This window comes from Periophthalmus magnuspinnatus, chromosome 21 (genome assembly GCF_009829125.3).
Source record: "Periophthalmus magnuspinnatus isolate fPerMag1 chromosome 21, fPerMag1.2.pri, whole genome shotgun sequence".
Lineage (NCBI taxonomy): Eukaryota > Metazoa > Chordata > Actinopteri > Gobiiformes > Gobiidae > Periophthalmus > Periophthalmus magnuspinnatus.
Window position 1 is genome coordinate 3,002,488 of NC_047146.1, and position 27,897 is coordinate 3,030,384.

The 27,897-nt window shown below is 45.6% G+C and overlaps 2 protein-coding genes across 2 annotated transcripts in view; both read left to right on the top strand.

Annotated features, from left to right (window-relative positions):
• Positions 1–10,780, top strand: part of tfpia (tissue factor pathway inhibitor a) — a 54,915-nt gene extending 44,135 nt beyond the window's left edge. The window contains exons 3-7 of the mRNA XM_033987527.2: positions 4,634–4,810; positions 6,571–6,669; positions 6,785–6,859; positions 7,295–7,483; positions 9,074–10,780. Of these exons, the coding sequence (XP_033843418.1) occupies positions 4,634–4,810; positions 6,571–6,669; positions 6,785–6,859; positions 7,295–7,483; positions 9,074–9,153 (620 nt within the window). The 3' untranslated portion in view covers positions 9,154–10,780. The remainder of the gene's footprint in view (positions 1–4,633; positions 4,811–6,570; positions 6,670–6,784; positions 6,860–7,294; positions 7,484–9,073) is intronic.
• Positions 10,781–12,221: 1,441 nt separating this feature from the next.
• calcrla (calcitonin receptor-like a) overlaps positions 12,222–27,897 on the top strand; it is a 71,844-nt gene continuing 56,168 nt past the window's right edge. The window contains exon 1 of the mRNA XM_033986898.2: positions 12,222–12,354. The gene's annotated coding sequence lies outside the window, so the exon portion shown is untranslated. The remainder of the gene's footprint in view (positions 12,355–27,897) is intronic.

Sequence of the window (27,897 nt, forward strand, 5' to 3'; positions counted from 1 at the left end):
GCATTAAAATGATCTGTCCCCATGAAGACAAGTGACAGGTCAGATCTGTGGAGATGTGCAAGTATTTCAAGGCTTTTCAAAATTGTATATAGCAAAAAATACATTTATATATAATAAAAAATGCCACGTAGATAAGTTTAATGCCCTACCGTGGAACCTTTCCAGGCAAAGCAATCACATCTCCATGGAGACAGGTCAGAGGCAGATGCCAGAGGCTGCATTACTGTATTAAACTCATCACTCACAGAGAGAAGTGTTTGGCCTCGAGACACAACAACAGCACAGATCACCATGAAGACTGGATCTAAAACATTATGGTTAGAGGGCGGATGCTCCACCTCCTCTCCCCCTTTATCTCTCTCCCACCTCTCTCTCTCTCCCTCCCTTCCTCTCTTTCTGTCTCTCTCCTTTCCTCCCCCTTTCTCCCTGCCTGTCTCTCACTCTCTCTATCTCCCTCATCCATCTTCCTCCCTTCTTCTCTGTCTCACCCCCTCCCTCCCGCCCTCTCTGTCTGTCCGTCTCTCTCCCTTCCTTCATTCCTTCCTTTCTCTCTCTCTCTCCCTCCTACCCTCCCTTTATCTCTCTCTCTCCCCCTCTATCTCCCTCCCTCTCTATTTGTTTCTCTTCCTTCGTTCCATCCTCTCTCTTTCCCTCCCTTCCTCTTCCTCTCTCATCCTCCCTCTTTCTTTCTTTCTTTCTTTCTTTCTTTCTTTCTCTCATTTATTTCATTATTTTGTTTCATTCACAAAAATAAAGGATCATAAATTATGATACATTTTACATCTAAAATGAAACCGTCCCTTCTCTCTCTCTCTCTCTCTCATCCCTCGCTCCCTCCCTCTCCTCCTCTCTCTCTCTCTTCTCCTCCTTTATCTTTCAGTTTTTAGTGTCTTAATGAGTCAACTATTGTCTTTTATTGTTTTATTATCCTTGAATCACTCTTTAATTATCGTTTATTTCCCTCTTTTTCCCTCCCTCGTTTTTGCTCTGTTGCCGTAGAGACACTTGAATTGATTTGTGAGTTTAGAACGAGAACTAAAGCGATTAATGACGAACGCCCTCGGCCTCCTCCTCTCCTCCTCCTCCTCCTCTTCCTATTCAACCCCTCCTCTCTGCCTCCTCTTCATTTTCTCCTTTTCCTCCTCAGCCTCCTGCTCTTTATTTCTCTCTTTCCTTCCTCCTCTTTCTCACCCCTCTATCCTTTACTTCTCTTCCTCCTTACCACTTTTCTTCCCTCTCTTCCTCCTCCTACTTCTCCTTCCGTTCCTTCTTCTCCTCCTCCTCTTCCTCCTACTCCTCTGCCTCCTGCTCCTCTTCCTCCTCCTTCTGCTTTTCTACCTCCTTCTTTTCCTCCTGCTCCTCTACCTCCTCCACGTCTTCCTCCTCCTTTCCTCCTCTTCCTTTCCTCCTCCTCCTCTCTCCTCCTCTTCCTCCTACTCCTCTTCCCCCCTCCTCATCTTCCTCCTACTCCTCTTCCTGTTCTTCCTCCCCCCCTCCTCCTCCTCCTCCTCTTCATCTCCTGTTGGGACACATTTCATTTTATATTTATGACCTCGTTTGTTCTGGTGCCGCTGGTGTTTCGGGCGGAGGAGGAGGGGGAGGTGAAGGGGGAGGTGAGGGGGGAGGCGGAGGGGGAGGTGAAGGGGGAGGTGGAGTAATTGTTCTCGTGGTTTTGCATTTTTTATAAAACATGAAATATATAATATACACGGAACAGAAATGATCCAAAAGTCAAACATTTACATTTGAACAGACCATCCTCATGACTCACCAGGATGAGTTTCTAAGCTCTTTACACAAATCTCACTAAACAGAGCAGAGTTTTATCGTCACAGATCTGAAGGTTGATGGTTCGAATCCTGTTTCTGTGACTCAACAGTTTGACTTTTGGTGTAAAAACTGTGATCCTTTGTCCCAGTTTGTCAAAATTTAAAGCTTCTCCATGTAACTTTTCTAGTTTCTGGGTCTACAGGAGCTCAGTTCATAGAGTGTCCACTGATCCAGAGGTTGGGGGTTCGAATCCCGCTCTCGACCTACGTACAAACCTTTTTTTCTTCTCCTCCTCTGTCTCTTCTTCCTCTTCCGTTCTCCTCTTCCTCTCCTCCTACTCTTCCTCGCCCCATCTTCTCTCCTCTCCTCATCCCCCTTTCCTCCTACTCCTCTTCTTCTTCCGCTCCTCCTCTGCGTCTTCTTCCTTTCCTGTCCTCCTCTTCTTCTGCTCCTCCTTCTTTCCCCTTTTCCTCTTCCTCACCCCCTTATCCTCTCCTCCTCGTCCTCCTATCCCCTTTTCCTCCTCCTCCTCCTCCTCACCCTCCTCTTCCTTCTCCTTCTTCCCCCACCTCCTCCTCCTCCTCGTCAAAACATCACAACAGGTCAGATCCATTCACTCTATTGACGATAAAGCTAAAAACAAGCAGCATGCTAACAGCGCACTTCCTGTATAAATAATTCAAATCTTCATAATCCTGCAGACAGTCCAGACGTAAATCTGCACCGGGCCCAGACGAATGTTGAGTATCTGAAAACAAAAACTCCACAGAAACATAAATATAAATGTGCAGCTGAAAACAGTTTAATTATGAACAAGACTGTAAAGAGTCTGTGTCTCCACCTGCAGGACAGAAAGAGAACTGCACCAGGACTAAACCAGGACTAAACCAGGACTAAACCAGGACTAAACCAGGACTAAACCAGGACTAGACCAGGACTAGACCAGGACTAGACCAGGACTAAACAAGGACTGAACCAGGACTGAACCAGAGTCTTTTAAACAGGATGTAGTCGGAGCTTTTAAACCAAAACTTCTTTTCTCTAAATCACTTTGATTTTGTTTTGCTGTTTTCTAATTTTGAGTTCAGTTTTGATCTGATTTCCCATCAGAGTTTAGTTTAGTCTAGTTTAGTTTAGTCTAGTTTAGTTTAGTTTAGTTTAGTTTAGTCTAATCTAGTCTAGTTTAGTTTAGTCTAGTTTAGTTTAGTCTAGTTTAGTTTAGTCTAGTTTAGTTTAGTCTAGTTTAGTTTTTAGTTTAGTTTAGTTGAGTTTTTAGTTTAGTCTAGTCTAGTCTAGTTTAGTTTAGTTCAATTTAGTTTAGTTCAATTTAGTTTAGTCTAGTTTAGTCTAGTTTAGTTTAGTTTAGTTTTTAGTTTAGTTTAGTTTAGTTTAGTTTAGTTTAGTTTAGTTTAGTTCAGTTTAGTTTAGTTCAATTTAGTTTAGTCTAGTTTAGTCTAGTTTAGTTTAGTTTAGTTTTTAGTTTAGTTTAGTTTAGTTTAGTTTAGTTTAGTTTAGTTCAATTTAGTTTAGTTCAATTTAGTTTAGTCTAGTTTAGTCTAGTTTAGTTTAGTTTAGTTTTTAGTTTAGTCTAGTTTAGTTTAGTTTAGTTTTTAGTTTAGTTTAGTTTAGTTTAGTCTAGTTTAGTTTAGTTTAGTTCAGTTTTGTTTTGAGCAGCTGCAGATCTGATTGAGCCTCATTATTCTCTTCATAATTGTCTGATAAATGAGTTTTTATGATTCTCTTCTTCACGTCTCCTATAACGACTCTGCTCTGCAATCAACACACAAAGGACACGCAATGAAAAAACACTCAGCCCTCGATGTACAGCCTCCCCCTCACGAGCCGATCGCACAAACGAGCGAGACGCATCATTAATTAAACACGGAAAAAATGTCCGACTTAATTTGCATTTCAAAGAGACGACTCTATGGAAAATGTACTTTCAAAAACACGTCTGAAGAGTTTTATATGTCGTCTATACAAGTCTGAGTAATCTAGTGATCTCTTAGCTGTAGGATTCTGTACGAGGCTCCGCCCACAAGCCTACATCACCCATGCTCCTACGCACAAAACCAAACAAGAGACGGAAACATGGTGATGTAAATGTGTTTGTGTTACAGTTAATACGACAAAAATGAGTAAATACCTCCTCTTTAATACCCCACAGAAGTAAATACCTCCTCTTTACTACCCCACAGAAGTAAATACCTCCTCTTTAATACCCCACAGAAGTAAATACCTCCTCTTTAATACCCCATAGAAGTAAATACCTCCTCTTTAATACCCCACAGAAGTAAATACCTCCTCTTTAATACCCCGTAGAAGTAAATACCTCCTCTTTAATACCCCGTAGAAGTAAATACCTCCTCTTTAATACCCGTAGAAGTAAATACCTCCTCTTTAATACCCCACAGAAGTAAATACCTCCTCTTTAATACCCCGCAGAAGTAAATACCTCCTCTTTAATACCCCACAGAAGTAAATACCTCCTCTTTAATACCCCACAGAAGTAAATACCTCCTCTTTAATACCCCGTAGAAGTAAATACCTCCTCTTTAATACCCCGTAGAAGTAAATACCTCCTCTTTAATACCCCGTAGAAGTAAATACCTTCTCTTTAATACCCCACAGAAGTAAATACCTCCTCTTTAATACCCCACAGTAGTAAATACCTCCTCTTTAAGTTAGTGTATGTGTCTCTTGTGACTTTTTCAGTGCTTTTCTTCATATAAAAGTTGTTGCTTTGTCTGAAATGTTCCACAGTGCAGCATTAAACATAGCTCTCTTACTTTTATTCAAGTGCGTGTCTGTTTAATGCCACCCTGTGTAATATTCCAGTCCGTTTCATGTTTGTGTGTTTCAGAGGATAAGGACCCGTGCCAGCTGCCCGAGGCCCCGGGGCCCTGCAGGGGGCTGGTCTCACGATTCCTGTTCGACCCCGAGACCCAGAGCTGCAGACACTTCTTCTACGGCGGCTGCTTCGGGAACGCCAACAACTTCAGAACCATCGACGAGTGCAAGAACAAGTGTCAGAGCACAGGTACTGGACCGGGACCGGACTGGACCAGGACCGGGACTAGACCAGGACTGGACCGGGACCGGGACTGGACTGGGACTGGACCGGGACCAGACCGGGACTAGACCAGAACTGGACCAGGACCGGGACTGGACCGGGAGTGGACCGGGACTGGACCGGGACTGGAACAGGACTGGACCGGGACTGGACTGGGACTGGACCGGGACTGGAGCGGGACTGGAGCGGGACTGGACCAGACCAGGACTGGACCAGGACTGGAGCGGGACTGGACCGGGAATGGAGCGGGACTGGACCGGGACTGGACCGGGACTGGAACAGGACTGGACCGGGACTGGACCGGGACTGGACCAGGACTGGAGCGGGACTGGACCAGGACTGGACGGGACCAGGACTGGACCAGGACTGGACCAGGACTGGAGCGGGACTGGACCAAGACTAGACCAAGACTGGACGGGGACTGGACCAGGACTAATTAAGGACTGAACCAGGAGATTTAATCAGGATTAAACCAGGTCTAAACCAGGTCCAAACCAGGTCCAAACCAGGTCTAGACCAGGTCTAGACCAGGTCTGGTCTTTAGTCACCCTGTTTCATGACTAAACACATTCGACTCCATTTTCCACTTCACTTATTTTCAATCTCGTGTCTTTAAACCAAAACTAAAAACATTTTCCCAGCGACTCACAACTTCTCAATTTACATCCAATTTATTCTCGGAACGTTTGACTTTTCCGACCGTGACTCCTTCAGTTTGCATTTTAATAACCCAGATATTCCCCGGATAAATTTAAGAGTTATTTAAATACTCTCCAAACCCAATATTAGACCAAAACCTTTATTTTCTGATTTCAGTCGTTGTGTCATTTGGTTTTTCCACTGGAGATTTGACATTTTAGGAAATTAGTAAATCCAAGAGTGAACTATCCAAAGAACTAAACCAGGACTAAACCAGGACTAAACCAGGACTAAACCAGGTCTAAACCAGGTCTAAACCAGGACTAAACCAGGACTAAACCAGGACTGAACCAGGACTAAACCAGAACTAAACCAGGTCTAAACCAGGACTAAAGAAGGACTAAACCAGGTCTAAATCAGGACTAAACCAGGACTAAACCAGGTCTAAACCAGGTCTAAACCAGGACTAAACCAGGACTAGACCAGGACTAGACCAGGACTAGACCAGGACTGAACCAGGACTGAACCAGGACTGAACCAGGACTGAACCAGGACTGAACCAGGACTAAACCAGGTCTAAACCAGGTCTAAACCAGGACTAAACCAGGACTGAACCAGGACTGAACCAGGACTGAACCAGGACTGAACCAGGACTAAACCAGGACTAAACCAGGACTAACCCAGGACTAGACCAGGACTAAACCAGGACTAAACCAGGACTAGACCAGGACTAAACCAGGACTAAACCAGGACTAAACCAGGACTAAACCAGGACTAAACCAGGACTAAACCAGGTCTAAACTTGTCCTGCTCTTTATTATATTTAAACTTTATTTTTTCAGCTTTGATCTTTTTCTTTCACAAAATCTTTTCAAATTTGTGTCTTTTCCAATTTTCATGGATGAATTTCACAAAATGAAAACGTCGCTTTCATTTCACTTCAGTTTTCGTTTTATTAAAGACGTAGAAACTAAAACTGGAGCTAAAAGACTGACGAGATTTGACGAACAGGAACATCAACAGTTTCATATGTTCATATTTTTTTCTATTAGTCTTTAATTTAATTTAATTTATTATTTATTATTCAGATAAAATGGAGCAGACTTCACCTCCTCCCCGGGCGGAGCAGGAGGACGTCACACATGGACCAAACGCACCGTCCACCCTGGAGACGACCGCAGTGACCGGTGAGACGCTGCGGCAGAGTGGTTAGCCTTTGTCCTCCTCTCAGTCCGGAGGTCGCGGGTTTGACTCCTCATCTCTTATTCTTTTATTTATTTATTTATTTTGTTACATTTTCAGAAAAGATGAGCGTGGACGGTCAAGCGCAGCCACTGGTCCAGTTCCACAACAAAACCAAAGAACATTACTCCAAAGGTACGTCCTTAAAAAAACGTGAAAAACAGAACTTTAATTTAAATTTTTAACCGTTTCTAATCATCCACAGTTATTCCTCACTGACTTTATGCGTTCAGACCATCCTAAATACTCACAGTGATGAGTTTATAAGTGATTTTTAAGCTTATTTGTACAGCACAGTTCATACACAGCTTAATTTAAAGTGTTTTACAGGAAAAAAAGACATTAAAATCACAATAAAACAAATCGAAATGTAAATAATCGTCGTAAAATGAACGTTAAAGGAGAAAAGTGCAGAATAAACCCCTTTCAGTCAAACGCACAGCTAAAAAAAAGCCAACAACTGCGATTTTTCCCTTAACAGTAAATCTAACAATAAGTAGAATGCTAACCGCGCACTTGCTGATACTTACGCTGACCTGGATACACGTGTCCCGATTTCGTGTCGTGCAGACGTGGACGTGTCGGAGGACTGTCTCCTCGCCGTGGACAGAGGCTCCTGTGACGAGCCGCAGAGGAGGTACTTCTACAACTCCACCAGCGGGAGGTGCCAGATCTTCAAATTCTCGGGCTGCGGGGGGAACGCGAACAACTTCCTCCACCGGCGACACTGCATCAAGAAGTGTGTGCACAGAGTCAAAGGTCAGAGGTCAATCTGTCGTGCGTAGGCTCGAGGTGTTGTTCGTGAATGCTCCACTAGGGGGCGCACAGAGACAGTGGGGGTGCTGAGGCTTGTTATTTTTATATGAAATAATTTGTAATAATATTGTACTCAAAAATATGTAGGAGTTTGAATTTTGTGTTGTATTAAATTAAAAACAATATTCTAAATTAGTAGAATTTGTTGTTCTTTCAGATTAACTTTTTCAGTTAAAAGTGACTGACTGTAGCTTTAAGTCATGTTCTAATTTTGTTTCCTCCTCAAAAACAGACCTGGAGTTTTGTTTTGTTTCATTCACACATGTTTGAGTCGCACTTTATCATTGGTCTGTCTTCCCCAAACGCTCTGTTCCACCTTGTGATGTCATAAAGTGGTAGTTTTCACGTTAACAGCTCCTTTTACCTTCAGTTCAGTAGAAATGAGCTGTTCCAGAGGCTGAAAACATCCAAATGATTCTAGAAATGAAGGTGTGTGGAGTTTAAAAACACAGCGGAGCACTTCCTGTATCACCACACGATGACATCACAAGGTGGAACAGAGTGTTTTGACCTGCTTTATGTTTAAAGATCGTATATTATTGCACAAAATTAACTCTTGTGAGATTTAAATCATGTTATAATGTTGTAAAAAGCTCAAAAACAGACCTGGAGTTGTGTTTTGTTTCATTCACATTCATCTCCAAAGCTCAAAACACTCTGTTCCACCTTGTGATGTCATCAAGTGGTAGTTTTCAAGCTTTTAACAGCTACATTTTACCTTTAGTTCAGTAGAGATAAGTGGTAATTTTAGCTCTGAAATGATCCAAATGATTCTATAAATGAAGGTGCGTGGAGTTTAAAAACACAGCGGAGCACTTCCTGTGTCACCACATGATGACATCACAAGGTGGAACAGAGTGTTTTCAGTTTGAGAGATGCAGGTTTGTGTGTTAAACGTGTGTGAATGAAACAAAACACATGATTATTGAGATGTGTCAAAATCACCATCTCATTTTCTCATCCAGGAAACTTTGCAGTATCGGATCTCAGTATCGGTATCGGTTCAGTCGATCCCTGTCTGGGTCTGACTCTGTGTCGCTGATGTCGACGTCTCGTGATGTTCAAACCTGTTCAGTTCTGCAGGAGACATCAGGGTCTTATGTTAACTGTGTTTTTAGGAAAGAAAAAGCACATCTCTGTTCATTTTTGCAGCAGTTACCAAAATGAAAAAAAAAAAAATAATAATAATAAAAAAATTAATAAATAAAAATAAAAATAAAAATAAAAATAAAATAAAATAAAATAATAATAATAATTATAATAATAATAAAATGGGAGAATTCTGTGAAAAATGGAAGAAAAAAAGTGAAAATTCTGTGAAAAATTTTGTGAGAAATTTTATCAGTGAAAACAATTATTTAAAAAAAAAAGTGAAAATTCTGTGAGAAACTTAATCAGTGGAAAAAAATATAAAAATAAATTAAAATAAATTAAAAAGTGAAAATTCTGTGAAAAATTCTGAGAACTTTTATCAGTGAAAATAAATAATAAAATAATAAAATAATAATAATAATATTTCCTCTTTTGTCCCAGACCACAGAGGCAGGATGGGAGAAAAGATGATCCGGATCCGGAGGAAAAACCTGGAAAAGTTCAGACACGTCTCTGCCTGATCCTGATCCTGGTCCTGATCCTGGTCCTGATCCTGGTCCTGATCCTGATCCTGGTCTTGGTTCCTGATCCTGATCCTGATCCTGATTCTGATCGTGGTCCTGATCCTGGTCTTGGTCCTGGTCTTGGTCTTGGTCTTGGTCCTGATCCTGATCCTGGTCCTAATCCTGGTCCTGATCCTGATCCTGATCCTGATCCTGATCGTGGTCCTGATCCTGGTCTTGGTCCTGGTCTTGGTCTTGGTCTTGGTCCTGATCCTGATCCTGGTCCTAATCCTGGTCCTGATCCTGATCCTGATCCTGATCGTGGTCCTGATCCTGGTCCTGGTTCCTGGTTCCTGGTTCCTGATCCTGATCCTGATCCTGGTCTTGGTCTTGATCCTGGTCCTGGTCCTGGTCCTGGTCCTGGTCCTGGTCTCTCTCGCCCCTCACTGCACTGGACATGTCCGTAGAGCACAGGCCGTGTTTTGTTTAAATTTTAAACGCGGTTCGTTATTTTCACTTTGTGTTTTTTGATTTTTCACTTTCACTTTGAGTTTGTCGTTTGTTTTTGGAGACAATTTTTAAATCAGGAAATGACTTTATCGAAAATCACTTTAACAGAATGAAGGCGCAATGTGTAACTTTTCTGGTGGAGAGTGCGCCACCTTCTGGTCTCCATGGAGATGCCTGAAATGTTCTGCAGTATGGCATTAATGAGGGGGTGGTGTGCATTTCCTTTTTTCTTTTTTCTTTTTTTTTTTTTTACAATAAAAATAATAAATAATAAATAAAATAAATAAATACAGTAAAAAAATAAATAAAATAAAATAAAAAATAAAGTAGTTTTTTTTTTCTTTTCTTTTTTTTTTCACCCCATAGAAGCAAAACACCTCTGTCTCCATGGAAACAGACATGTAAATTCAGATAAACTATGAACGTATTCCCAGCGTTTTTTGACAAATACCCAAACGCCCGGAGATGCTTTAATGTGAACAGATCCATGACATCTCCATGGCAACAGGCAGCGAGATGGACCCTTCCAGAAAAGTCACACAGTGCACCTTTAATATTACTTAAAATTCTTGTGTATTTTCCAACTAAACATTATTTTTTTCATCCGCGAGCAAAGATCAAACACCAAAACTGATTACATTTAAACAATTATAATTTCCTACACATTTTTTTGCGCCGTAATCGTGTTTTCACCATTTCAGATTCGACAAATGCGTCAAACTTTATGCTGCAAACGTTTTATATAAAATATATTTGAAACCTTGTACACACTGTTTCTGTAATTTTATATTTTATGTTTTTTACTCATCAACTTTAGCACTTTTCTTATTTTTATTACTGTTTTTAATCAATAACTTTCATTTTATTAAGTCTGTCGTGTTTTTATTGTCGTCTTAATCCGAGCCACTGATCAAAACGAGTCGTGTTTTTAATTTTTAATCAAATAAAAGTGTTTTTTTTTCTTAAGTGTTCATGCACTGCTTTACACTGTGTTGTCTTCTCTGAACACCAGGTGGCGGTGTTGTATTAAATATGATCTACCAAAGTCTGTACGCAAACTTTGTATTATAATAAAAAATAAAATGATACTTTTTTTTTTTCAAGAATGTTTTTTGGATGTTTTGACTCTTTAAAAAGTGTAAAAAATAAAATAAAATAAAAATAACAACACACAATAAACAAACAAAAAAACATGAATTCTTGAACGGAGGCTTAAGTAAAAAGGAACATGACGTGATTTCAGTGATTAAATTCAGAATATCAACATTCCCTGGAGGTGTGATGCTAACTGGAGGCTCTGCTCTGTCTGTTACTCAAGTTTTTTAACACAATCTGACCATAAAGAGCTGATTTGTGCTGCTAAAAAAGTCCCTCAAATAACATTACAGTCACAGGCTAGCGTTAGCATTAGCATTAGCCAACAGTTTTTCAGATTTTTGTGTAAAATCAAAGTCCATGAACGTGATAATGTGCTCTTTAAATCCATTCTATATATATATAATATATATATATATATATATATATATATATATATATATATATATATATATATATATATATATATATATATATATATTTATTTTTTTTTTTTTTTCACTGATCTTAAAGCTTTTTTTGATGTTTACTCATGTGCACTTTGTGTCGCCATGGTAACGCTGACACTGAAAAGATAATAGCAGCGTTTTAGCAACTGAGATACTGATCATGTATGAATCTAAGAACTAGGTCTAAACCAGGTCTAAACCAGGGACTAAACCAGGTCTAAACCAGGACTAAACCAGGACTAAACTAGGACCAAACCAGGACTAAACCAGGACTAAACCAGAACTAAACCAGGACTAAACTAGGACTGAACTGGGACTGAACCAAGACCAAACCAGGTCTAAATCAAGACTAAACCAAGACTAAACCAGGACTAAACCAGGTCTACACAAGGACTTAACTTAGCCTGAACTAGGTCTAAACTCTGTGGTTCTATAAATGCATGGACTCGCTTCACCACAGATCTGACCTGTAACTGTACTCTGTCTCTATAGAGCGAGATGAGCTAAATGCCATACTGTGCAACACTCCAGGCAAAGCAATGGTATCTCCATGGAGACGAGCAGACTGCAGCAGACCCTCCACAAGAAAGTTACATAGTTTCAGCTTTAATTTCCACGTTTCTGTCTTAGTTGACAGGCGTGTTCGCTCCGTGTTCGCTCCGTGTTCGCTCCGTCTTCGCTTCATATTAGCTCCCTGTTCGCTCCGTGTTCGCTGCGTCTTCGCTCCGTGTTCGCTCCGTGTTCGCTCCGTCTTCGCTGCGTTTTCGCTCTGTATTAGCTCCCTGTTCGCTCCGTGTTCACTGCGTCTTCGCTCCGTCTTGGCTGCGTCTTCGCTCCGTCTTCGCTCCGTGTTCGCGCCGCGTGCCCCTCCGCTTGACCCGCGCTGTTTGTTGTGCGCGCGTGGGAGGGAGTCTGCCCGGCACAAGCGCGCGCTCCCGCCGCTCTTCTTGTGGCCAGCACTGCGCGCTCCCGTGGCTCCGCTCTCGCTCCCGTGGGCGTGATGTCACAGGAAATAGTGGGTTGCGTCGCGGCGCACACACGGCTCGTGCTCAGTGTGCGTGCGGAGCGTGGACTCGGTTGGATCGCGTCCGGAGCGAGTTTTTTTTTTTAAGACCAACGGGAAACTTTGAGGACTTGTGACCGCCTCTGCTGCACTCCTGCCCGGGTAAGAGCGCGCGGGGCACCGGGGGGGACGCTGCAGGGTTTGCGTAATAATGTGCAGTTGGTTTGTTGAAGTTCGGGGCTGATTCCACATTTGTCGACCCCCAAAAGTAGGACATGTTTGACAAGTCGCGTTGCATTTATAGAAAACGAATCTTATTGCAGCTGATCGATGCTTTTGACCCCAAACTTTTGCAGAAATGCGGTTCCCAGTCGCTCTGTCCTGCTGTTTAAACCGTTACCATCGCGCTTCTGTTCAGATTTGACGATGCTTTAATGGATTTTTACGCGGAAATAACGATGCAAACAGTGATATCGCACGTGCACAGTGTTGGTTCTATCACACGTTGTAACACTCTGGGGTGTCAGTCATTATTTTTTACCCTAAAAGATGCAATTTGACCCAGAAGGTTAAAGCATTTCGCTGCAAATGATCGAGTCAAACTGCACAGTGGAACAGCGTAATGTGCATAAAAAGCCTCACTACTGAACATCATTTCTCTCACATTTTCCATTATACATTTGCACGATTTGAAAGTTAAGTTCTAGCATCCTGCACGTCTGTTGCATTTGATACCAGTTTAGCAGCTTATTAATAGACTATTGAAGGTGTTATAGGCTAAAGATAACACATAAATATGATCCCGATTTGCGTTTGAAGAGATTAAAACGCAACAACTTTGGCACTGCTGGTAGAAAATACTTTATTATGAACACACACACTCACACACACACGCTGTTCTAATTTGCCACGGGTTTATCACACCAGAATAGAAGATGCATGGAGTGTCTTTAAAAGCGTGTTTTTGGTTTAATCTGCATTTGAAGTTTTGACGTTTTGTATTTTTGCATTAACTCGACATCTGTGGGATAGAAAACGTGATTATGTTTGGGTTAAAACGCAAACCTCTTGGACATTGTTGGTTCAGAGCTCTGGATGATGCTCTGGATGAGGTTCTGGAGCGTTTTTGGCGCTTGGAGACCCCGTTACGCGCTGTTGGAGACCCCCGTCAGGCGTTTCCCCGTTACGCGTTCTTGGGGACCTCGTTACGCGCGGTTGGACACCTCGTTGGGCGTTGTTGGAGACCCCGTTACGCGCTGCTGGAGACCCCGTTACGCACTATTCGTTACGCGTACTTGGGAGACCCCGTTACGCGCTGCTGGAGACCCCGTTACGCGTTCTTGGAGACCCCGTTACGCGCTGTTGGAGACCCCATTACGCACTGTTTGTTACGCGCACTTGGAGACCCTGTTACGCGCTGTTGGAGACCCCGTTACGCGCTGTTGGAGACCCCGTTACGCGCTGTTGGAGACCCCATTACGCACTCTTCGTTACGCGCTCTTGGAGACCCCGTTACGCGCACAGATTCGGGACTTCCCTGTGTTTTCCCTGTGGTTTCAGATGCTCCTTTTGCGCAGAGCAGGGACTTCTTGTTTTATGTGCGCGCGCAGAGAGCTGTGTGAAAAAAAAAAAAGGTGATTTATTTATTTATTTGTTTGTTTATGTGCGTGACAAAGTGAAGTGGCAGATCACGCACGTCTGCCTCTGAACTAAAGGCCACGCTGCAGAGGAACAAGAGCTTTACCTACAATATATATAAACCTCAGTGGACATAAAATCCTCTGACAGACTTGAGTTTTTTTCTGTTTTATTCATATTAAAAAGTGTATCAATAAACAGGGCAGCGCTGACAAAAATAGTGCTTTGATAGTAGATATTACTTACACATAAAGCCACAGTTTGTAACATGGAATAAACCTCTTTTTTTTCCGTTTTTTTACACCGAAAGACATCCATCCTGACTGTCCGCGGGCTCGCACCTCCACAAACACGACTCTCCTCTCTTTGCATCTGCTTGTTTCCATGTAAAAGTCGCTCCTTTGGCTCTAATATCCCGCAGCACGGCATCAAAACTTTTCCATTCCCGCGCTTTTTTGACGTCCACGGAACGACGCCGCCTCCAGAAAGTTCCACGCCGCGGCTTTTGACGTAAACGCATTTTTCTGTGCCACGTTATAATGTCACATAATCACTCAGATCTGCAGAGGTCACAGGTTACATAAGACCGACACTGGACCAGGACTAGACCCAGATCTGCACCAGGACTAGACTGAAAACAGAGATCCAAACCAGGACTAGCTCAGGATCTGTCCCCCCTGGACTGTGGAGGTCTTGTAGCTCGCAGGTTTGTGGAGACACGGGAGAGTTTTAATGAGCCGAGTCCTGTCACTGAGCGGAGACATTAGACGCTCACACGGACGGAGGGAGGACGGAGGGAGGACGGCTGTGGCTGAGCTCTCCGTTTCATTTGTACAGTTCATTTTTATCGCACTGGAGTATAAGTCGCACCGGCCAAAAAATGTATAATAATGAAGAAAAAAACCCCATATATTTCACATATAAGTCGCATCAGTCAAAAAAAAAAGCAATATAATGAAAAACCCCCCACATATATTTCATGTATAAGTCACATGTGAGTATAAATCGCACTGGAGTATAAGTCGCATGGGCCAAAAAATGCAATATTATAAAAAAAAAAAAACTACAACAAAAAAAACCCAAAAACTGCACTGTGACTATGTGAAATTTAAGTCGCGCTGGCCAAAAAAATAAAAAAAATAAAAGCATAATAATGAAGGAAAAAAAAACACATATTTCACGTATAAGTCGCATCAGTCAAAAAATTCAATATTATTTAAAAAAAAAAAAAAATTCACATAGTGCAGTATAAGTTGCGCCAGCCAAAAAAAAAAAAAAAAAAAAAAAAAAGCATAATAATGAAGGAAAAAAAACAAACATATTTCACATATAAGTCTGAGTATAAGTCCGGCCAAACTAAGAAAAAAAGTGCAATTTATGGTCCAGAAAATGCAGTAAATCCGCTGTGTTCTGTTTGCATCTGATTATAAAGCGGCAAAACTTCGCTCTCGTCTCTGAAAGTTGTGGAAAGAGCTTATAAACTCATCATGGTGAATACTGAATTAGGATGTTCAGAGTTCTGCAGATGAACTCCCGTTAGTCGTGTTTTTCACATTTTTAAGACGGTAAAAATGAGGCACAGCGGTTTTAAAATCGAAGGAAGAAAGATCAGACTTTTCAGAGTTTTTATTCATGTTCTAGTTGTTTTTTTTTTGTTTGTTTTTTTTCTCATTGAGCCTCTGAATTTGTATTTGGAGTGATTCGTGTTTCGTGACGTACGCTCTTCCTTCTCCAGTTTTATTTTCTAAATCGCTGATACTCGTCGGATCCGCTGCCGTGATTTAGCGACGTCATTTATCCGGAAAACGTAGAAACACATCAGCCAAAAAACTAGCGGCAACTGGACTACGCCGCGCACACTGGCTAGCATAAAGGCTAACCGCGCACGCAGACACTCCACCGCAGACACTCCACCGCAGACACTCCACCGCAGACACTCCACCGCAGACACTCCACCGCAGACACTCCGCCCCAGAGCCGATCCGTGTCGATAGTCGTCATTTTGGTACAAACAAAACAAAAAACCCCAAAAAAATAAATCCACTGCTCGCTAATGTGATGCACAGGTGTCCACAGGGGGCGCTACAGCTACACACCGCTCCCTCTCTCTTCTCCCTCTCTTCTCTCCCTCTCTTCTCCCTCTCTCTTCTCTTCTCCCACGGCTCCTCCTGTCTCCCTCTCTCCCTCCTTCTCTCCCTCCCTCTCTTCTCCCTCTCTTCTCCCTCTCTCTTCTCTTCTCCCTGGGCTCGTTCTGTCACCCCTCCCTCCCACTCCCTCTCTCTCTCTTCTCTTTCTCTTCTCCCAAGGCTCCTTCTGTCACTCTTCCCTCTCTTCTCCCTCTCCCTCTCTTCTCTCCCTCTCTTCTCCCTCTCTCTTCTCTTCTTCCACGGCTCCTCCTGTCACCCCCTCTCCCTCTCTCCCTCCCTCTCTTCTCTCCCTCTCTCCCTCTCTTCTCCCTCTCTCTTCTCCTCTCCCAGGGCTCCCTCTCTTCTCTTCTCTCCCTCTCTTCTCCCTCTCTCTTCTCTTCTCCCAGGGCTCCTCCTGTCACCCTTCCCTCCCTCTCTCCCTCCCTCTCTTCTCCCTCTTTTCTCCCTCTCTTCTCCCTCTCTTCTCCCTCTCTCTTCTCTTCTCCCTGGGCTCGTTCTGTCACTCCCCCTCCCACTCCCTCTCTTTCTCCTCTCTTCCCTCCCTCCCTCCCTTCTCTTTCTCTTCTCCCAGGGCTCCTCCTGTCACTCCTCCCTCTCTTCTCCCTCTCCCTCTCTTCTCTCCCTCTCTTCTCCCTCTCTTCTCCCAGGGCTTCTCCTGTCACCCCTCCCTCCCTCTCCCTCTCTTCTCTCACTCCCTCTCTTCTCTTCTCCCAGGGCTCCTCCTGTCACCCTTCCCTCCCTCTCCCTCTCTCCCTCCCTCTCTTCTCTCCCTCTCTTCTCCCTCTCTCTTCTCCCAGGGCTCCTCCTGTCACCCTTCCCTCCCTCTCCCTCTCTCCCTCCCTCTCTTCTCTCCCTCTCTTCTCCCTCTCTCTTCTCCCAGGGCTCCTCCTGTCACCCCTCCCTCCCTCTCCCTCTCTCCCTCCCTCTCTTCTCTCCCTCCCTCTCTTCTCTCTTCTCTTTCTTAGCAGATTTCTTTCGTTTATTAAGTCTTTTTAGATGAACTTTGTGACTTAAAATGTGAAAATTCTGACATACCGATCCACGAGTGTGAATCTCATCGTCGATAATAAACGTGATGCGTCCGACCTGATGAAACGTGACATCCCTGAAGTTCTGTTTTTGTTTTGAGTCTCTTTCTAGTTTCTCTCGCACAGTAAATATTATGGTGATGTTTTGATGAAGTGGATTTCAAAGAGTCGATGTTGATGTGAAAACTGAGACAGGGTCAAATCCAAACACGGGTTTTATGGGAACAGAGCGAAGATGAGGGCGCCGCGCCGTAAACAGAGAGTGAGACGCAGCGGACGGCGACTCGGACTCACGCGGGCGGCGTCGCACTCGGGTTTCGATACCTCACAGACCTGCTCCACCTCCTCACTCCATCGCGCCTCCTCCTCCTCCAGCTCCACCCTCCTGTCCCTCCCCTGTAGGACCGAGCTCCGAACCTTCTCCATCGCTGCCCCCACCCTCTGGACCTCACTGCCCAAACCCCTCCGTGACCTCTGACCTCTGACCTCCCCACCTTCAAAAAACAACTCAAAACTCACCTGTTCAAAATCGCTTTTAATGTTTGACTTTATGTTGTAAATTTTGTGATATTTTATTCTTGTTTGTTTTGTGAAGCGTCTTTGAGCGTCTTGAAAAAACGCTAAATAAATAAAATGTGTTATTATTATTATTATTATTATTATTATTATTATTATTAGACTCGATACCGATTCCAATACCGCGATGTGACATGATGAAGCTTTTAGTGTCCCCAAAAGAGTCTTCTCCTTCAACCAAGACTATAACCGGACTATTCCAGATCTAAACCAGGACTATAACCGGACTATCCTGGGTCTAATCCTGGTCTAAATCAGGATCATTACAGTGAAGAGATTGATCAGATTGAATTGTTCATCTTTTCGGTTCATTGTCTCTTCACACTCCAGATGTGACTCTCTCCCTTTTCTCTCTCTGTCCCTCACCCGCTCTGTCATTCTTTTCTCTCTCTTCATCCCTTTCTCTTTCTCCCTCTCCTTCTGCTCCTCCATCTCTCTGTTCCTCTTTTTTCCCTTTTGTCTGTCTCTCCTTCACTCCACCTCCCTCTCTCCCTCCATCTCCCCCTCTCTCCATTCCCTTCCTCTTTCTCTAGACACTCACTGTCTCTCCCTTCATCTCTCTTCCTTGTCTCCCTCCTCTCTTCCTGGGCTTATACTGTCACCCGCCCTCCTCCAGCTCCCTCTCCTTCTCTTCTCTTTCCTCCCTCCCTCCCTCCCTCCCTCCCTCCCTCCCCCTCTTCTCTTCTCCCAGGGCTCCTCCTGTCACCCCTGCCATTTCTCTCTCTCACTCCCCTCTCTTCTCTCTTCTCTCACTCCCTCTCTCCTCTCTCTCTCTCCCTCTCTTCTCTCTCTCTCCCTCTCTCTTCTCCCTCTCTTCTCTCTCTTCTCCCAGGGCTCCTCCTGTCACCCCTCTCTCTCCTCTTCTCTCCCTCTCTCCCTCTCTTCTCTCTCTTCTCTCTCTTCTCCCAGGGCTCCTCCTGTCACCCCTCTCTCCTCTCCTCTCCCTCTCTCCCTCTCCCTCTCTCTTCTCTCTCTTCTCCCAGGGCTCCTCCTGTCACCCCTCTCTCTCCTCTCCTCTACCTCTCTCTCCTCTCCCTCTCTCTTCTCTCTCCTCTCTCTCTTCTCCCAGGGCTCCTCCTGTCACCCCTCTCTCTCCTCTTCTCTCCCTCTCCCTCTCTCTTCTCTCTCTTCTCTCTCTTCTCCCAGGGCTCCTCCTGTCACCCCTCTCTCCTCTCCCTCTCTCCTCTCCCTCTCTCTTCTCTCTCTTCTCTCTCTTCTCCCAGGGCTCCTCCTGTCACCCCTCTCTCCTCTCCCTCTCTCCTCTCCCTCTCTCTTCTCTCTCTTCTCCCAGGGCTCCTCCTGTCACCCCTCTCTCCTCTCCTCTCCCTCTCTCCCTCTCCCTCTCTCTTCTCTCTCTTCTCTCTCTTCTCCCAGGGCTCCTCCTGTCACCCCTCTCTCTCCTCTCCCTCTCTCCTCTCCTCTCCCTCTCTCCCTCTCCCTCTCTCTTCTCTCTCTTCTCTCTCTTCTCCCAGGGCTCCTCCTGTCACCCCTCTCTCCTCTCCTCTCCCTCTCTCCCTCTCCCTCTCTCTTCTCTCTCTTCTCTCTCTTCTCCCAGGGCTCCTCCTGTCACCCCTCTCTCTCCTCTCCCTCTCTCCTCTCCTCTCCCTCTCTCCCTCTCCCTCTCTCTTCTCTCTCTTCTCTCTCTTCTCCCAGGGCTCCTCCTGTCACCCCTCTCTCTCCTCTCCCTCTCTCCTCTCCCTCTCTCTTCTCTCTCTTCTCTCTCTTCTCCCAGGGCTCCTCCTGTCACCCCTCTCTCCTCTCCTCTCCCTCTCTCCCTCTCCCTCTCTCTTCTCTCTCTTCTCTCTCTTCTCCCAGGGCTCCTCCTGTCACCCCTCTCTCCTCTCCTCTCCCTCTCTCCCTCTCCCTCTCTCTTCTCTCTCTTCTCTCTCTTCTCCCAGGGCTCCTCCTGTCACCCCTCTCTCCTCTCCTCTCCCTCTCTCCCTCTCCCTCTCTCTTCTCTCTCTTCTCTCTCTTCTCCCAGGGCTCCTCCTGTCACCCCTCTCTCTCCTCTCCCTCTCTCCCTCTCTTCTCTCTCTTCTCTCTCTTCTCCCAGGGCTCCTCCTGTCACCTCTTAATGAGCCCATCTGTGTTTCTGTACATTTGGGCGCCGCATTGCAGTGCGCCCGGCTCCCCTCTCTCCTCTGTATGCACTCGTTCCTCTGTATGCACTCGTTCCTCTGTATTCACTCATTTTTTCCAAACATTCCGGCTCTGCTTTTGTCCCGTTTTTGGTGAAAGATTCTTGTTTTTCCTGATCCGGCAGGTTTACGGACCGTCAGGTTTTGTGCAGGTTCAGCAGAAGTGTCAGAGTGAGGCGTTCACTGACTCACACGCCGGAGGAAAAGAGAGACACAAGAGGAAAAGAAAGAAAAAAAAGAAAATAATTATTATTACAATTTGTAAAGTTGACTTTTGCCTGCAGCCTCTCAGCCATAGACACTGACACATTTAACCCGGAGACGCTGAGGGACGGGTCAAATGTAGAAGACACATTTCCCACAGGATCAATAAAGTGTCGTCTTAAATGTGTCCTCTGTTCTTAAATGAAGTAAATACAAGTAAATACCTCCTCTTTAATACCCCACAGAAGTAAATACCTCCTCTTTAATACCCCACAAAAGTAAATACCTCCTCTTTAATACCCCACATAAGTAAATACCTCCTCTTTAATACCCCGTAGAAGTAAATACCTCCTCTTTAATATAACCATGTTCTGTATTTTCCAGACTATAAGTCGCTCTGGAGTATAAGTTGCACCAAAAAAAAACCCCAAAAAACCCCAACATAAATAATTACAACAAAAAAAGCATAATGAATAATATAAGTCACACATAAAAAAGAAGAAAAATGAAGAAGAAAACATATCGCACTGAAGTATAACCAGAAAACAAAAACAAAACATAAATAAATTTTAAAAAAGCATAATAATGAAGAAAAAAAACATATGAGTCGCTCTGGAGTATAAGTCGAAGAAAAAAAAAACAAAAAACAAACATTTAAAAAATCATAAAAATGAAGAAAAAAACATATACAAGTCACACTGGACTATAATTCACACCAAAAAAATAAAAATAAATAAATAAATAAAAGCATAATAATGAAGAAAGAAAACATATATAAGTCGCATTTTTTTCGTGAATTTATTTGACAAAATCCGAGACCAAGAACAGACATTTTATCTTTAAAGTGAAGTTCTAATAATAATAATAAAATGTGGACCAACAGGCTGAATATCAGTACATCACGCTAACGCTAATGCTAATGCTAACGTAACACATTTATATTTATTCAGCTCCATGAAGCACAGACAGAACTGAACACGTGTCTGGTTTGTTAACGTAAGATATTAACAGTTAATCAGATAAATAAAGCAGAAAAAACAAGATAAATGGGGAGGATTAGATTAGATTATTTTTTCTGTTTTACCTGGACTTTTCCAAATGCATGAAATCAAAGCTGAAGACGTCTTCTCTTCTCTGGTATAATTCGACACACGATGCTCCACGATGATATTTTCAAAAGCCTCTGTCTGTTTCTCTGCTGCGTCGCCCGCGGCGACGCCTTTGTGAAATAAACAAACCTTTGACTTCTTCATTAAAGCGTGGGACGGGTCCTGAACACACCGCGAGGTTAGCCCGGGGTTTAACGGGACTAAACCAGGACTAGACCAGGACTAAACCAGGACTAGACCAGGACTAGACCAGGACTAGACCAGGACTAGACCAGGACTAGACCAGGACTAAACCAGGACTAGACCAGGACTAAACCAGGACTAGACCAGGACTAGACCAGGACTAGACCAGGACTAGACCAGGACTAGACCAGGACTAGACCAGGACTAGACCAGGACTAAAGCAGGACTAGACCAGGACTAGACCAGGACTAGACCAGGACTAAACCAGGACTAAACATGGACTAAACCAGGACTGAACCAGGACTGAACCAGGACTCTTTTCCTCTCCATGTTCTGCTGTGCAAACAGAATGGTATGTCTTCTAGTTCAGTCCAGGTCCAAAACAAGTCCCAACAGAGTCCAGATTCTATCCAGTCCTGCTTTAGTCCTGGTCTGGTCCTGGTCTAGTCCTGGTCTAGTCCAGGTCTAGTCCTGGTCTCGTCCTGGTCTCGTCCTGGTCTCGTCCTGGTCTAGTCCTGGTCTAGTCCAGGTCTAGTCCTGGTCTAGTCCTGGTCTAGTCCTGGTCTAGTCCAGGTCTCGTCTTGGTCTCGTCCTGGTCTCGTCCTGGTCTAGTCCAGGTCTAGTCCTGGTCTCGTCCTGGTCTAGTCCTGGTCTAGTCCTGATCTAGTCCTGGTCTAGTCCTGGTCTAGTCCTGGTCTAGTCCTGGTCTAGTCCTGGTCCAGTCCAGGTCTAGTCCTGGTCTAGTCCTGGTCTCGTCCTGGTCTCGTCCTGGTCTAGTCATGGTCTAGTCCAGGTCTAGTCCAGGTCTAGTCCTGATCTAGTCCTGATCTAGTCCTGGTCTAGTCCTGGTCTAGTCCTGATCTAGTCCTGGTCTAGTCCTGGTCTAGTCCTGGTCTAGTCCTGGTCCAGTCCAGGTCTAGTCCTGATCTAGTCCTGATCTAGTCCTGGTCTAGTCCTGGTCTAGTCCTGGTCTAGTCCTGGTCTAGTCCTGGTCCAGTCCAGGTCTAGTCCTGATCTAGTCCTGATCTAGTCCTGGTCTAGTCCTGGTCTAGTCCTGGTCTAGTCCTGGTCTAGTCCTGGTCCAGTCCAGGTCTAGTCCAGGTCTAGTCCTGATCTAGTCCTGATCTAGTCCTGGTCTAGTCCTGGTCTAGTCCTGGTCTAGTCCTGGTCTAGTCCTGGTCCAGTCCAGGTCTAGTCCTGGTCTAGTCCTGATCTAGTCCTGGTCTAGTCCTGGTCTAGTCCTGATCTAGTCCTGGTCTAGTCCTGGTCTAGTCCTGGTCTAGTCCTGGTCCAGTCCAGGTCTAGTCCTGATCTAGTCCTGGTTTAGTCCTGGTCTCGTCCTGGTCTCGTCCTGGTCTCGTCCTGATCTAGTCCTGGTCTAGTCCTGGTCTAGTCCTGGTCTAGTCCTGGTTTAGTCCTGGTCTCGTCCTGGTCTCGTCCTGGTCTCGTCCTGGTCTAGTCCTGGTCTAGTCCTGGTCCAGTCCAGGTCTAGTCCTGATCTAGTCCTGGTTTAGTCCTGGTCTCGTCCTGGTCTCGTCCTGGTCTCGTCCTGATCTAGTCCTGGTCTAGTCCTGGTCTAGTCCAGGTCTAGTCCTGGTCTAGTCCTGGTCTCGTCCTGGTCTAGTCCTGGTCTAGTCCTGGTCTCGTCCTGGTCTTGTCCTGGTCTAGTCCAGGTCTAGTCCTGGTTTAGTCCTGGCCTCTGGTCTCATGTCTCTCATTTGGACAGATTTATTTAGTTTTGTTTCCGGGGGGTTCAGTCACTGAGACGGAACAGGAAGTGTCTCACAGGGGACAGGAAGTGGCCCTGGGGAAGAGGAAATGTCCTGCTTCAGTTTAATGAGTTTAATGAGGCTCAATTAGGGGAAAGTTTGATTTGTGAGAAAATGGGACAGATCCACAAAAAGAGTTTAAGTTTAAGTAGAAAACAGATCAGCTCCTCTGGATCTGATCATTAGTTTCACATTTTCAACACGTGAATGTAGAACCAGACCACAAGGATAAACCCAGATTTAGTCAGAAATTTGAACCTGGTCTAGTCCTGGTTCAGTCCTGGTTTAGTCCTAGTTTAGTCCATGTTTAGTCCTGGTTTAGTCCTGGTTTAGTCCTGGTTTAGTCCTGGTTTAGTTCTGGTTTAGTTCTGGTTTAGTTCTGGTTTAGTCCTGGTTTAGTCCTGTTTTAGTCCTGGTTTAGTCCTGGTTTAGTTCTGGTTTAGTTCTGGTTTAGTTCTGGTTCAGTCCTGGTTTAGTCCTGGTTCAGTCCTGGTTCAGTCCTGGTTTAGTCCTGGTTTAGTCCTGGTTTAGTCCTGGTTTAGTCCTGGTTTAGTCCTGGTTTAGTTCTGGTTTAGTCGTGGTTTAGTCCTGGTTTAGTCCTGTTTTAGTCCTGGTTTAGTCCTGGTTTAGTTCTGGTTTAGTTCTGGTTTAGTTCTGGTTTAGTTCTGGTTTAGTCCTGGTTCAGTCCTGGTTCAGTCCTGGTTCAGTCCTGGTTCAGTCCTGGTTTCGTCCTGGTTTAGTCCTGGTTTAGTCCTGGTTTAGTCCTAGTTTAGTCCATGTTTAGTCCTGGTTTAGTCCTGGTTTAGTCCTGGTTTAGTCCTGGTTTAGTCCTGGTTTAGTTCTGGTTTAGTTCTGGTTTAGTCCTGGTTTAGTCCTGGTTTAGTCCATGTTTAGTCCTGGTTTAGTCCTGGTTTAGTCCTAGTTTAGTCCTAGTTTAGTCCATGTTTAGTCCTGGTTTAGTCCTGGTTTAGTCCTGGTTTAGTCCTGGTTTAGTCCTGGTTTAGTTCTGGTTTAGTTCTGGTTTAGTTCTGGTTTAGTCCTGGTTTAGTCCTGGTTTAGTCCTGGTTTAGTCCATGTTTAGTCCTGGTTTAGTCCTGGTTTAGTCCTGGTTTAGTCCATGTTTAGTCCTGGTTCAGTCCTGGTTTAGTCCTGGTTTAGTCCTGGTTTAGTCCATGTTTAGTCCTGGTTTAGTCCTGGTTTAGTCCTGGTTTAGTCCTGGTTCAGTCCTGGTTCAGTCCTGGTTTAGTCCTGGTTCAGTCCTGGTTCAGTCCTGGTTTAGTCCTGGTTTAGTCCATGTTTAGTCCTGGTTTAGTCCTGGTTTAGTCCTGGTTTAGTCCTGGTTTAGTCCTGGTTTAGTCCATGTTTAGTCCTGGTTCAGTCCTGGTTTAGTCCTGGTTTAGTCCTGGTTTAGTCCATGTTTAGTCCTGGTTTAGTCCTGGTTTAGTCCTGGTTTAGTCCTGGTTCAGTTCTGGTTTAGTCCTGGTTTAGTCCTGGTTTAGTCCATGTTTAGTCCTGGTTTAGTCCTGGTTTAGTCCTGGTTTAGTCCTGGTTCAGTCCTGGTTTAGTCCTGGTTCAGTCCTGGTTTAGTCCTGGTTTAGTCCTGGTTTAGTCTTGGTTCAGTCCTGGTTTAGTCCTGGTTCAGTCCTGGTTCAGTCCTGGTTCAGTCCTGGTTTAGTCCTGGTTCAGTCCTGGTTTAGTCCTGGTTTAGTCCTGGTTTAGTCTTGGTTCAGTCCTGGTTTAGTCCTGGTTCAGTCCTGGTTTAGTCCTGGTTTAGTCCTGGTTTCGTCGTCACTGATGAAGTGAATCAGTTTAATTTCACTCGGCTCATTTCAGCGTCGCTAATGTGTTCACACCCAGACTCTCTCCTCTCTCATGTTTCATCTCTCTCTTCTCCTCTTTTTCTCTCTCACTTTCTTTCTGTCTCTTCCTCTCTCTCTCTGTCCTTCTCTTCTTTCTCCCCCTCTCTCCTCCATCTCTCCCCCCTCCTTCTCTTTTACTCCTCTTGTCTGTTTCCTGTCTCTTCTTGTCTGTCTTTCTCTGTCCCTCTCTCTTCCCTTCCTCATCCCCCCCTCCCCTGTCTCCCCTCTTTCTCTCTCTCTCTTCTTTCTTCTGTCGCTCCCTCTCTCTTTGTTTTGGTTACAGAGTTTGGTGTAACTGTATCTCCGCTCTGCTGACGTGAATCACTCCAGAGGTCAAGTCCCCCCTCCTCCTCCCCTCCTCCTCTCCTCCTCTTCTTCTTGCCCTCCTTCTCTCTCCTCACCTCTCCCCTCCTTCTATTTCTCACTCTCTCACTCTCCTCCCTGTGTCCCTCTCCCCTCCTCTTCCCTCCCTTGGCCCCTTCACACTTCCCCTCTCTCCTCCTCCTTCCCTCTCTCTTCCTTTCCTCTCCTCTTCCCCCTTTCCCTCCGTTCCTCTTCCCTCACTTCCCCTTTTCTGACCTTTCTCTCTCTCTCTCTCCTACCCACTCCCCTCTCTCTCCCTCTCCTCCCTCCTTTTCCTCTCCTCTTCCCTCCCTTGTTCCCCTCATTCTTCCTTTCTCTGTCCTTCCTTCTCCCCCTCCTCTCCCCTTGCCTCACCTTCCCTCTCCTCTTATCCTTCTCCCTCTCTCTTCTCTTTCATCATCATCATCATTATCTTTCTGTCATTTTTCCCTCCCTGTCTCTCCCTCCCTCTCTCATTCTCTTTCTCCCTCCTTTTCCCTTCCTCTTCCCTCCCTTTATCCCCTCACTTTCTCACTCCACCCCCAACCCTTTCCCTCTCCCTCCCCCTTCTCCCCTCCTCTTTCCCCTCGCTTCCTTTTCCCCTTTCTGAACTCCCTCTATCGCCTCCATTTCTCCCTGTCCCTCACTCCCTCCCTCTCTCTTCTACCTCTCTCTCCCCCCTCTTCTTTTTCTTCCCCTTCCCCTTTCAGACCACCCTCCTCCCTCTTCCCCCCTCTCCCCCTCTCCCTTCTGTCCTCCCCCTCCTTTCCCTCCCTCTCTCTTCCACTCTGTCTTTCCTCCTCTTCCCTGTGTCCCTCTCTCTCCCTTCCCCTCTCTCCCCCCCGTCCCAGCAGAGAGGACATGTTCTGGGCGACTCCTGTGGGACCATAATCCCTCTGGGGGGTTTACCTCACACTGTGACTGAAGTGGGGCAGAAGTGTCTTGCTCGAGGACACACAAACAGCCCTGGACTCGATCCTGAAACCTTCTGGTCAGAGGGCGACGGCTGGACACACACGAAACACACACATTTTAATCACTGATGGTCGTTTGTGTATTTCACGGTGAAGTTAAACGTTAGATACTCTGCAGTGACATCGTGCCGGGGGTGTTCTGCATGTGTGTTTATGGCAGAATGTTCAGCCGTTTCAGGCGTTGTTATGGGGCCACAGTGTCTCACTACGGGCCGGACACAGAGCGGATATGCAGGGACTTCCTCTGGGACAAGTCCAGAGCTATTTCTGTTCCACCGGACCCCCCCTCACCCCCCTCACCCCCCTCACCCCCCTCACCCGCCTCACCCGCTCTCCCTCTTACCCTCCTCTCCCCGTCATGCTCTCTCCTTTCTCTCCCCCTGTTCTCTTTCTCAGTCCTCTCCTCTCTCACCCTTCTCACTCCCTCCCTCCTTCTCTCTCCTCTCCACCCTCCCCCCCCAGGAGGGGAGTACCTCCTAAACCCTCTCTCCCTTCTCTACTTTCATTCTATATTTCCCCCTCTCTTTCCCTGCCACTCCCCCTCTTCGTCTTCCCCCTTCTCTCTCTCTCTCCCCCCTCTTATCTCTTTCCCCGTCTGTCTTTTTCCCCTTTCTCTCTCCCTTCTCCTTCCCTCTCCCTTCTTGTTCTCCCTCTCCGTGTCTCCCCCTCTCTCCTCTTCGCTTTCTCTTCCTCTCTCTTCTCTCTCTGTCTTTTCTATGGGACACTACCCCGCTTTCTCTCTCTTTCCTCACTTTCTCTCCCTCCCTGCCCTCTTTTCTCTCTCCCCCTCTCTCCTCTTTTATGGCTCTCCGCTCTATCTTCCCCTCCCTCCCTCTGCTCCTCTCTCCCTTCTCTTTCTCCCCATTCTTTCTTCCTCTCTTTTTTATGGGACACCCCTTATCTCCCCCCCTGTCTCTCTCTCCTCTTTCCCTCCTTCCTCCACCTCTCCAACCCTCTCTCACCTCTCTGTCTTCTCTCTTCTTTCTCTCTCTTCTCTTTCCCTCTCTCCTCCCCCTCTCCATCCCTCTCTCACCTCTCTGTTTTCTCTCCTCTTTCTCTCCCTCCTCCCCCTCTATCTGGCTCCTCTCCCCCTCTCCCCCCTCTCTCTTCTCCTCTTTCTCTCCCTCCTCCTTCTCTGTCTGTCTCCTCTTCTCCCTCTCCCCCTCTCTCTCCCCTCTCTCTCTGCTCCTCCTCCTCTCCTCTCCCTCCTCCTCCCCCTCTCCCTCTCTCTCTCCTCCTCTCCCTCCCCCTCTCCCCTCTCTCTCTGCTCCTCCTCCTCCCCCTCTCCCCCTCTCCTCTCTCTCTTCTCTGCGCTCCTCTTTCTTGTGGGAGCAGACTCTTCAGAGGTCAGAGGTCACCTGTAAATGTCTTTAGGGACGTTTTTTCTTAATTGTGTTTATATAAAATTCTGTCGACTCCAATTAAAACAGTTTGAGTTTTATCTGTGGCTTTGAGTCGTTTGAGTCTCGGTCCCGTCGTGGTCCGTCCTGTCTCATGGTCCTGTCCTGTCTCATGGTCCTGTCCTGTCTCATGGTCCTGTCCTGTCTCATGGTCCTGTCCTGTCTCATGGTCCCGTCCCGTCTCATGGTCCCGTCCCGTCTCATGGTCCCGTCCCGTCTCATGGTCCCGTCCTGTCTCATGATCCACTGGGGTCTTTTATTGGAGACGTCTCGTCCTCTGTCTCTGAGGACGTGGGGTTTGGAGAAAAAACAAATGTAACTATTTTTACTGATAAATG